The sequence below is a fragment of the Salvia miltiorrhiza genome, chromosome 1 (assembly GCF_028751815.1).
Source record: "Salvia miltiorrhiza cultivar Shanhuang (shh) chromosome 1, IMPLAD_Smil_shh, whole genome shotgun sequence".
NCBI classification, from domain to species: Eukaryota; Viridiplantae; Streptophyta; class Magnoliopsida; order Lamiales; family Lamiaceae; genus Salvia; species Salvia miltiorrhiza.
In genome coordinates, this window is record NC_080387.1 from 43,795,453 (window position 1) to 43,807,628 (window position 12,176).

The 12,176-nt window shown below is 34.6% G+C and overlaps 1 protein-coding gene across 2 annotated transcripts; it reads right to left on the reverse strand.

Annotated features, from left to right (window-relative positions):
* Window positions 1-232: 232 nt before the first annotated feature.
* LOC131026280 (sucrose-phosphatase 1-like) lies at window positions 233-5,077 on the reverse strand. 2 transcript variants are annotated; one of them, XM_057956101.1, is made up of 10 exons: window positions 4,943-5,077; window positions 4,552-4,669; window positions 3,575-3,658; window positions 3,205-3,504; window positions 2,967-3,068; window positions 2,540-2,734; window positions 2,167-2,457; window positions 1,571-1,757; window positions 559-605; window positions 233-477 (listed from the first exon to the last, which is right to left on the reverse strand). In XM_057956101.1, the coding sequence occupies exons 3-10, from the start codon at window positions 3,632-3,634 to the stop codon at window positions 382-384; spliced, it is 1,278 nt and encodes a 425-aa protein (XP_057812084.1). In that variant the 5' UTR covers window positions 3,635-3,658; window positions 4,552-4,669; window positions 4,943-5,077; the 3' UTR covers window positions 233-381. The 2 variants fall into 2 exon arrangements, with proteins under 2 accessions (XP_057812084.1, XP_057812076.1); XM_057956093.1 differs by lacking the exon at window positions 4,943-5,077 and adding an exon at window positions 4,280-4,361 and having other exon boundaries at window positions 4,552-4,875.
* Window positions 5,078-12,176: the final 7,099 nt, after the last annotated feature.

Below are 12,176 nucleotides of genomic sequence, written 5' to 3' on the forward strand. Positions count from 1 at the left end.
GACACTAAAGTTATTGGGCAGCAAAGTTTTTGATCTCAGGTTAAATTTCAAATAATTAAAAATTCATGTATTTTTTAATCTAAAAAATTGATCAGTTTAAAAATCAAAATTTGAGCGTAATTCATGTATTTTGTTTGGTACAAATAGACGAGCATCACACAAACAGAGAAAACGTAGAGATAATTGCTGATCCTGATCCATGTTCATATTGCTGGATGTAACAAGTGAAGCATGAAATAAGCAATAGCTGCAAGTAATTATTTAGTGTAGAAAAGTAAAGTATTGTGTGTTAATCCATCCATGGATTACAGAATACATGAACATGAGCAATAGCAGAAATTAACAGCTTTGCTTTTATTTGGAGAGGAGAGGAGAGAGAGACTAGAACAACCAGTCTGCGTCACCGCTTGGGCCTGCTTCCTTCGACCATGTTTGATGGACGTGCACCCAAGTTAACCCATCAGCCACGGTCACATCCTGCACCCAAATTGCACAACCTTTTTACAAAAGATAACGCATATCAAAAAGGAGAAAGCTCCACACCAGTTACAGACTTACTTTTGAACTCAATAAAGCAGTAGTCACACAACATAGCCTCTCTCCACCTGCAAGAGATGAAGCATCATATAATCATTACTTCACAAAAATCTTAAGCTTTTAACCCACAACAATGAGAATTCAACAACTTGCAGACCTAAAATTGCTGTATTACATCAGCTAGCAATTAGTTTTCTCATAGATTCATAAATCTCAAAAGTTTGGATATGAGTGAAATCGTGCTTGCACTATTGTGATGTTTCTTAGGCTTGGAGAAATTTCCTACTCTCAGAACCAAAACAACGATAACTATACACCCACAAATATCTCCATACTTGCAACTGCTTACTGTTGATATATTTCCGGACACCTAGTGGGTCACAAATTCAGTACTCTACTTTTCATCAACTTAACACCATGTAATATGAACCCGTTCAACTTCAGCAGCTTAACAGTTAATACAAATCTGACATACAACACATCCCAGCTAAATTAGCAAGAGGGAAAAATAGAGAATTAACACTTCGTCCTCAAGATTGAATCTAACATATCTTTTTAACTAACCTTATAGCATCTTACTTCACGAAAAAGGAAATTATAAATGCTTTAGATATTTATGAACAGATATTCATAAATCATATAGCCCCTTGATGCATATTATAGCTAATCACAAGCGAATGGTTTTCTTTTGGCCTCAACTATAACTTCAGCATGAACAAGAACCTCTGCTATGTACCATTCATAACCCTAGTCAATCAGAACTATTATTAACAAAAACTAGAAAGCAACAGCAGTTGCAAAAAAGGTCTTAAGTGGAATTGAGTTTGATGCCACCACCCTTCGCTTCCCCACACAAGACTCTACAATAAGATGTAGCTTGCATCAAGAAGCTCCAAGACGAAGACTCAAGTGATGGCACAAAATACGTGGAGTATGTGGATATTTAGTATAGCTGACTGAATAATTATGAAGAAAAGGCTAGCATTTTTCAAGCAAGGATTTAGTGCAAATTATAATAGGATTAAATGCTTACCTGATTGCTCCCATTTCTTAAACTTAACCAACCATGAGTCTGACCCAACCTGCACAGGTAAAACCTGATCTACCCAAACACGAAACGGCTGGCCTTTTTTGTCCCCATAAGAAGTTCTTAGTGAGTTCACGCAGTCATGAAGCTGCTTTTCAATTCCAGAAGGATGAACAAAAATCCCAGATTTACTCTGCAAGAGCAAAATTAGAGATTAAGTCTACAGCAAAGGACTATAAAGGGAAAACATTAAATAAGCAGGAACTATCTTGCTGACCAAAGTCAGTTGCAAATTTGAATAAGTTGAGCTAAATGAAACACGAGTTAAGAATACAATCATCATAGCAGAATTGGTCTAATGAAGCAACAAAGGAAACATAAGATTTTTTTCTAGTAATAATGCTGGATGAACATGTAAAGCCAAAGAGCTCTGACAAATGTATGTGACAGGAATCAAAACAGTTTAAATCCTCCACATGATAAAAGGTAAAATTTGGTTTCTTTTCCACACTTCAAGAGAAAAAGAGCAATTAAAAAGATACTGTATACATGAGTCTGCATTTGAACTAGAAATTGAAATTGAGAAGCAAAGTCAAACATACACAAACTGCCTTCAGATTTGCCAAATAAAGCTCTGACTTTTCAACTTCAGCAAGTCTCCATCGCTCATAAAACAAGTAAAACTTCACAACTTCATAAGCAGGATCAAAGTTCTCCAACTTAGAATCGGATAAGTCTGTAACATCTCTAGGAGATATACTTGGACCTAGATTAAAGTGACCGATGGCTTGTATAATACCCGCTGCACATCTCTCCTTTGCGTGAATTATTTTAGGATTATTTTTTGCATATATAGCGTGCCACTGCAGTAATTCCTCCTGGGCGTTACTGACCTGCAGACTCAATTTTTTTTAGGAAAGTAGCCCTTCACAGAATGACACAAGATTGCTCCACAAGTTCAGATGAAATACCAACCATGACACCATGTACATCTGGGATCGTAAACAGATCAGCATCATTTCCAGAGTCGCCACAAACAAGTGTGTTGTTAGGTAATTTGCCCTCAGCCTTAAACTTATCGTGCAAATAAGCAAGTGCTTGTCCTTTGCCAGCACCTTGAGGCAAAATGTCCAAGTCCATACCTCCACTGTAAATTATTTTGACATCCAACTGAAAAATCCACATGAAAAAGCTATGACTAGTGAGACCAGAAAAAGAAAGCCTGAAGTAGAGACTAGCACGCAAGCTAGCATAAATGACTATATTGTTATTAGATGTATAATTGACACCAAGCACAAACTGGAAAAGTTTTGGGTAATGATACTAAAAACCAAGACCGAAATAGAGACTGTTACACCATGCAAGTTTGACACGGTTTTTTTGCAAGGGTATAGACTCATACCCCATGTTCTTTTAAGCAAGTCGAAAGAGATCTTGTAATGTCTTCAGCCTTGTCTTTCTGAACATAAAAGCTCACTTTGTGTGGCCGTTGCTCCGTCTCAGACTGCATCATGCCAGAAGGTTGTCATGGATTAAGTATCCTCATGTATAGCCATTAGCCATTTCAAACATTGAGGAATAAAAGGGTGCCATCCCCTTGGAATAAATAACCAAGGTTTAAGATATTTCAATATCCATACCTGAAGAGTAAGCTCTGCAATCTTGCTCGTCTCTTCAAAAACTATATTCCTATCCCATTTCTGATTTAAACATTCAACCCAACCGTTATCCGGTTCCATAGAGTTACCATAAGTTATTTCAGTTCCCACAGACATTATTGTGATATCAGGGGTTAGCATGGGCTTCTCTTTCCTCAATTGCTTGTATAGTGTGGGAGACCTCCCAGTGGAGAAAACTAGCAAAGAGTTGCTACGGTAATTTGCTTCCCACAAGGCATTGAATCTAAGCAGGGAGAGATTCTCGGGATCATGATGATCGACCTGACGCATATCATCACTCATTAGTACATTCCCATTACATAGAATAACAAGATTAACTACTATGACTCACCATTGTATGATCAAGATCAGAGACAATCATGAGGCGTGCATTCTCAGTTAGTCGGTCCATTGTTTTTCTAGGGCTAGGTTCACTCTGCAATGAAATGATAATCCATGTATATTATTGGTTAAACATCACAAGGGATCAGCTTAACAGCTCAGCAATTTAGCCGACAATAATCCCAGCATATTTTTTCATGATGTAAAAGCAGAAGCACAACAAGATAAACAAGTTTAAATGTAGCCATATAGTATTCCTTTCTGTTCTTCACAAAATATAATTTAGGGAAGAAGCATTTATTTTTTCAGATGTGACATTGAAACAGAACAGTCAAGATTTAAAATGTCCACTAAAGAACCTTTACTGCATAGCTCCATTGTCTATATTTATATGTATATTATTAAAACACAGTTTGACAACAGTAGTTTGAAAGCAGTTCCTTTTTGCGCCAATTTATTAGGGATATTTTTAGTCATTGTTTAAATTGCACCAAAATTTTATTGCAAAATATGAATGTGATCATGACATGTGTGTTTCACAGATCAACAGACAACCTTTGTTGGTTTAAAGTGCAAAACTGCATCTACAATATATAACCATGAATTTTCAGCCACAGATCAGATTTACAATAAGAACACAGGCGTATTTTCAGCGAGGAAAATAAAAAAACAGAGAAGAGCATAATTCAAATAAGAGAGTGAGTGGCGCGTGTACAAAAATGTCTCTCCAGCTCTGGAAACAATTTATCACTCTATCTCAGATGTGCAAGGAAAAATCAGCAGTGACAAAGCAGAATCTGTAAAATACACTTATTCAACACAAGGTAGAAAGTATTATAAATCCTACTCTTCGCTTTCTTTAAGCAGGTGTGTTTGTGGTTTCAATTATCAGAGGCGTAAATGAAAAAATTATAACTTTACTATAAAAAACAATAAAAGTATGAATGTTCTATATCAATTGATTAAGACTTATAATAGCATATTTACCTTAGATCTTCTGAATCTACAACATGTATCGCCGAGTGTGATATATCCTCTCAGATTTGGCGTCGGTGTGAATTCAGAGGATGTGAGAATACATCGGATAAACTCGCGGAATTGAAGTCTAAGGGTTTTTTTAGGACAGACAAAGAGATTAGAAAATAAGAGTTTGAATTATGCAACAAAAAAAGTTGGAACACAAATAGGGAAATAGTGTTTCAATAATCATATATTTGAAACAGTTTCAAAAGAGATATCCGCAGATTGGCCACCTAATATAAATGCCTTTTTTTCTGAATTTGCTTTTTCTTTTTTAATTGACTGAGAAGAAGGAATAGAAAGGAAGAGAGGTGGGAAGAAGAAGAAGAAGAAGAAGAAGCGGCGTTGATGATGATACCTGATACAGTGGCGGAGGTGGCGAGACTGCGAGTGCGTAGGAAAGGTGAAGAGAGAGGAGTGACGTGAGAGATGGTAGCATGGAACCGTTAATTTGGATCTGGGCCTTTCAATTTCAATTTTTGTTTGGCAGTTGGATAATTTTCATTTTATTTTTGGAAAAATATAATATTATCATTTTTCTCCCAAATGTCTACTTTTATCCCTTTTCAAAGAGAACAAATAAAAAATACCGATTATAAAAAAATATATAAAATTTCTTCATTTTAAACTTGTAAAAATAAGACAATCCTTACTTAAATCGCAAATTTTATTGAAATCGCGAATTTTGCTCGACACGTTCGATTAATATAAGTCGAGCATTAATAATAAATACATTAATACTCAATCATTGCGAGTCGTATATATCAAATATTAATGTATTTGAATTTACAATAGTTACATTAATGTTCGATATGCTTGACCTCTGTGAGTCAGTAATAATAATAAATACACCAAGCAATCGAGCATTTTTAAAAAAATATACTCATACTCGGTTATTGCGAATCGAGCAATCGATAATCAATATAAAATACATTAATATTTGATATAAGAGTAAAAAAATAAATATTTTATACTATTTTTTAGTTTTATCTTTCGAATAAATATACTTCCTCCGTCCCACGAATCTTGACACGTTTGGTTTCGGCATGAGAATTAAGGAGTTGTAGATTAGTGTTTTAAATGTGTAGTTAATAAAGTATAAAAGTGATAAAGTAGGAGAAAGAGAATGTGATCAAAGGATAAAGTAGGAGAGAAAATGTAGTAAAAATGATAAAGTATGAACGAGAATGTAATAATTATTACCTTATTTAGAAATGTGTCAAGCTTCGTGGGACGATCCAAAAAAAATATATGTCAAGATTCGTGGGACGAAGAGAGTATCATTTTATCCATTTTAAATATTCCAACTTTCTAAGACTAAAAATCGATGTGGTGCGATGGAAGGTGAGGTGGATTTGCCCATGTATTAATAAAATTTGAAAATATATATCGCATATTTTATTTGATGTACCGACATATATATACATTATAGGAGTACCTTTTTTTCCCTAAAAAGACGTATATTAAAAAATTATCAAACATTTGGGGGCATTTCCATACTTTGTCACCCATTTTACTCCACAACAGCTTGGTAGGCATTTCAAAATTGTCGACCATGTTGTTTCGAAGCTACCGCATAGTCCTCACTTTTTCTCATACAACTTTTAACTTATTTATTTACTTATAATTTTAACCTTTTTTATACTCTTTCAATATATTATCGAATTAATTTCTTAATTCATATTTATGAATTACAATGTATAATAATTTTTTCTGTTGAAATTCGATAGATTAATTAAGCTTTAAATTTTCTTTATACTAAAGCATATCTCAAGCAATAGAGCTAAGCCCGAACTTTTTCGGTAGCTATGACAATGGAGGAATAATATTGAATTTTTGTTTTTATTCTCTTGCTAGTTTAAAGCACTGGGTTTTGAAGAAAGCAATACCCACTAAAGCCAAATGTTCGATCCATAGAAATAGCTGCTAAACCAAGCTAACGTTAATTCTATCTCTTCTTGGATAATGCCTTTTTATATAAATAAATAAGAAAAACACTAAATAAGAAAAGCAACATGCCGAAGAAAGAAATCCAAGTAGAAGGAGAATAGGCAAATCAATCATTAACCACTTTCATTTTCAGTAGTCGGTATAATGGGTCGACATTATTTTGCTATTTTGTTTCTTTTCATTTTTGTTAAATGGAGAAGTAGCAAGAACAATTTATTGCTTTGCTTAAATTGGACAAATCATCGATCAGCAGTCGGTCTCCTATGCGACCCACGGAATGCTATGCTTAAATTGGACAAATTATCGATCAGCAATCGGTCTCCTATGCGACCCGCCGCATGCTATGCGACGGGTCTGACCCAGACCTGCGAGAGACTTGATTCGGCACCTTGAACCGGAATATAAATAGCTATTAGGGTTACTGTTCACAAGCTTCTTCTCTCTCATTCTCTTCTCTTCCTGTCCGCCTCTCTCAATATTGTGAAAAGAAAATTTTCCTATAATTTTTGCTTCGATTCTCCGATCACAAGGTCCGACAACAGATTTTGCAATTTTTGCGCCGCCGTTTATAAGAGTTACTTAAAATTACCGGTAACTTACAACTTACTTAAAATTACCGGTAATTTACAAGAGTTACGAGTAAGTTACATAAATTATTGGTAACTTACATGAGTTACCGGTAACTTACAACTTACTTAAAATTACCGGTAATTTACAAGATTTATCGGTAAGTTACAAGGTCCGACTACAGGTTTTCGTTATTTTCGTTTATGTATTTTATATTTTTAATTACAATGTTATTGTAGGCTTGGTTCTGTATGAGAATAAATATCGCTGATATTGCACGCAAATATGAAGATCATCATGAGGATCTCCCGATTTTCAAATACTATGGATTGTGTTCTGTGCACACGGAATAAGACTGGGCAAGCCTTATTACCCAAGTGACTTCTGATAAAGTAAATATAATCATTACTTCCTTCAATATTACGAGTGATGCATGCATGTTTACTAATTGATCATTTTGGAACATATGCAAATACTTAATTGCATATAAGACAATTAATGTTCTTCAAGAGAGAACTAGTTTAAGAGCCTTGAAAATTTTCGTGTCTCAATGACTGTGCATTAGCGCCTTGCCAACCACATGCTTGAAGATATTGCAGCTGATTTTCTCAATTTTAGCTTGAAATCAGTAGTGGAAAAGCATGGCATATCCGACGTAGACAGTGTTATTATGATGGGGAGCGAACATCTTGGGGTGGGTAAGAGAAGATAGTTGGGAACTACTTTTTGCTTCAGTTAGAGAGGAATGTCAAATTTTGATGGCAAAGAAAGGCTCTCAATCTCTCACATCATTGAATGCAGCGGTAAGTCAATCTCTTGCATCCCTATTTTTTTCTCTTCTTCTTTTTCTGAATAGTTGTGTCTCTCTTGGGTCACCCTAGCAGAACACAAGCCATTCCGTGGATGAGAATATGAAGCGTAGTAAAGGTGAGCAACCAAGAGATGGCACAAAGAAACAAAAACATTTAGGTATTAAGAAGCATTTGGATCCAAGTAACGTGATTAAATATGGTAGGAGAAATAAATGAGTGGTTGGTCAGCTTTTTCAAGTGAACAAATAATATTTTTATTTGTGGCATGTATGAACCAAATACTTTTACAGTTTGTCATGGATGCTTTTTTATTTCTGTCATGAACATTTGGATGTCTTTTGTAATCGTGAGAATGCCGTTGTATTGTTCTTATAATTTTGGGTTTAGTGGCCGAGCTTGAAATTGCTCAAGAACAATGGGGCTCTTCATTTGAGAAGTCTAATGTATACAAGGAGTAACTGGAGGATCTTGTTAATAATTAGTTGTTTAAATAGTGTAACAAACGACCTTAATATATCGTTTAGTTCGTAACGTAAATGAGTAATTTTTAATTTATTTACAACTTATGGTTATTGTTTTACACTAATTTTATAAAATTTGAATATTTCATTTAAATCAGGTATAATTTAAACTATTACATAATTTTATTCTTTTAATCATTAAACACCCAATCAATGACCCGATACAAAGAGGATACGGTTTGAAGTACCTGTGTAAGTCAAGAACAAGAAAGCAAAGAAACAAATACGCTTCATTGTGTTTCCTATTTGTAAATAATTGAACTATGTGCCACATGAGGCTCATTGATATGCATTAATTGTTAGCTCCCCGTACGATTTCAAGAAATCGAACAATTTAATCTCTCATTGGATGATACACAAGGTGGCGTGTGAAGTGAGAAATTTCGTTCAATGTTTAAACAAACCGAAAAATGTATTTACTTGACAATTCTTCCCCGCACGATTTTAAGAAATCAAATAAAGATTTATAGCTAATTTACACGAGTTACCCATAAGTTAATAAATTACCGGTAACTTACAACTTACTTAAAATTACCGGTAATTTACATGATTTACCGATAAGTTACATAAATTATCGGTAACATACATGAGTTACCGGTAACTTACAACTTATTTAAAATTACCTGTAATTTGCAAGAGTTACCGGTAAGTTACAACAAAAATATCAATAAACAAAAGCCCATTGCACAAATCGGATGCATGTGACCATTACTTGAGGTATGTGTTTTGGATATTTTCAGTTACATATTTTATATTTTTATATTACAATGTTATTGTAGACTTGGTTCTGTATGAGAACAAATATCGCTGATATTGTACGCAAAGATGAAGATCACCATGAGGATCTCACGATTTTCAAATACCATGGATTGTGTTCTGTGCACACGGAAGATGACTGGGCAAGCCTTATTACACAAGTGGTTTCTGATAAAGTAAGTATAGACTTATTGCGTTTTTGCAGTGTTGCTTTTGTGCTTTGCAGGGTTGCTTGGTGCTTTGCAATACTGTTATGCATGTGTCAGTGATGTTTGCAATCCTATTTTTATTTTACCCTTGCAAGGTATAATTTTTTGAGTACTATGGACTATCCCCGTGAGTGTTATGGAAGAATATTTACAAACTTACAAAAAAATGTCAAAGAACAATAGCCCATTGCACAAATCGGATGCATGAGACCGTTACTTGAGGTACTTATTTGTTTCGGTTATTTTCAGTTACATATTTTATATTTTTAATTACAATGTTATTGTAGGCTTGGTTCTGTACGAGAATAAATATCGTTGATACTGTACGCAAAGATGAAGATCACCATGAGAATCTCCCGATTTTCAAATACCATGGATTGTGTTCTGTGCACACGGAAGATGACTGGGCAAGGCTTATTACACAGTAAGTATAATCATTACTTCCTTCAATATTACTAGTGATGCATACATGTTTACTAATTGATCATTTTGAAACATATGCAGATACTTAATTTCCATCAAGACAGTGAATGTTCTTCGAGAGAGGACCAGTTTAAGAGCCTTAGAAATTTTCGTGTCTCAATGACTGTGCATGAGCGCCTTGCCAACCACATACTTGAAGATACTGCGGCTGATTTTCTCAAATTTAGCTTGAAATCGGGAGTGGAAAAGCATGGCATATCCGATGTAGATAGTGTTATTCTGATAGGGAGATAACATCTTGGGGTAAGTGAAAATAGTTGGGAACTACTTCTTACTTCAGCTTGAGAGGGATGTCAAATTATGATGGCAAAGAAAGGCTCCAAATCTCTTACATCATCGAATGCAGCGGTAAGTCAATCTCTTGCATCCCTATTTTTTTCTCTTCTTCTTTTTCTGAATAGTTGTGTCTCTCTTGGGTCACCCTAGCAGAACACAATCCATTCCATGGATGAGAATATGAAGCGTAATAGAGGTGAGCAACCAAGAGATGGCACAAAGAAACAAAAATATTTGGGTATTAAGAAGCATTTAGATCTAAGAACCAAATACTTTTACAGTTTATCATGAATGTTTTTTTATTTCTGTCATGAACATTTGCGATGCCTTTTGTAATCGTGAGAATGTCGTTGTACTGTTCTTATAATTTTGGGTTTAGTGGCCGAGCTTAAAATAGCTCAAGAACATTGGGGCTCTACATTTGAGAAGTCCAATGTATACAAGGAGTAACCGGAGGATCTTGTTAATAATTAGTTGTTTAACTAGTGTAACAAACGACCATAATATATCGTTTAGTTCGTAACGTAAATGAATAATTTTTAATTTATTTACAACTTATGGTTATTGTTGTACACTAATTTTATAAAATTTGAACAATAGCCTATTGCACAAATCGGATGCATGGGACCGTTATTTGAGGTACTTATGTGTTTCGGTTATTTTCAGTTACATATTTTATATTTTTAATACAATGTTATTGTAGGATTGGTTCTGTACGAGAATAAATATCGCTGATATTGTACGCAAAGATAAAGATCACCATGGGGATCTCCCGATTTTCAAATACCATGGATTGTGTTCTGTGCACACGGAAGATGACTGGAAAAGGCTTATTACACAAGTGGCTTCTGATAAATGAAGTATAATCATTATTTCCTTCAATATTACTAGTGATGCATACATGTTTACTAATTGATCATTTTGGAACATATGCAGATACTTAATATCCATCAAGACAGTGGATGTTCTCTTAGAGAGGACCAGTTTAAGAGCCTTGGAAATTTTCGTATCTCAATGACTGTGCATAAGCGCCTTGCCAACCACATGCTTGAAGATACTGCAGCTGATTTTCTCAAATTTAGCTTGAAATCGGTAGTGGAAAAGCATGACATATCCGGTGTAAACAGTGTTATTCTGATGGGGAGAAAACATCTTGGGGTAAGTGAAGATAGTTGGGAACTACTTCTTGCTTCAGCTAGAGAGTGATGCCAACTTTTGATGGCAAAGAAAGGCACCCAATCTCTCACATCATTGAATGCACCGGTAAGTCAATCTAGCACATCCCTGTTTTTTTTTTTTTTTTTCTCTTCTTCTTTTTCTGAATAGTTGTGTCTCTCTAGGGTCATCCCAGTAGAACACAACTCATTCCATGGATGAGAATCTGAAGCGTATTAAAGGTGAGCAACCAAGATATGGCACAAGAAACAAAAATATTTGGGTATAAAGAAGCATTTGGATCCAAGTAAGGTGATTAAATATGGTAGGAGAAAGAAATGAATGGTTGGTCAGCTTTTTCAAGTGAACAAACAATATTTTTATTTGCGGCATATACGAACCAAATACTTTTACAGTTTGTCATGGATGCTTTTGTATTTCTGTCATGAACATTTGCGATGTCTTTTGTAATCGTGAGAATGTCGTTGTAATGTTCTTATAAATTTGGATTTAGTGGCCAAGCTTGAAATTGCTCAAGAACAATGGGGCTCTGCATTTGAGAAGTCCAATGTATACAAGGAATAACTGGAGGATCTTGTTAATAATTAGTTGTTTAAATAGTGTAACAAACGACCCTAATATATCGTTTAGTTCGTAACGTAAATGAGTAATTTTTAATTTATTTACAACTTATGGTTATTGTTGTACACTAATTTTATAAAATTTGAATATTTCAATTTAAATCAGGTATAATTTAAACTATTACATAATTTTATTTGTTTAATCATTAAATACACAATCAACAACCCGATACAAAAATGATACGGTTTGAAGTACATGTGTAAGTCAAGAACAAGAAAGCA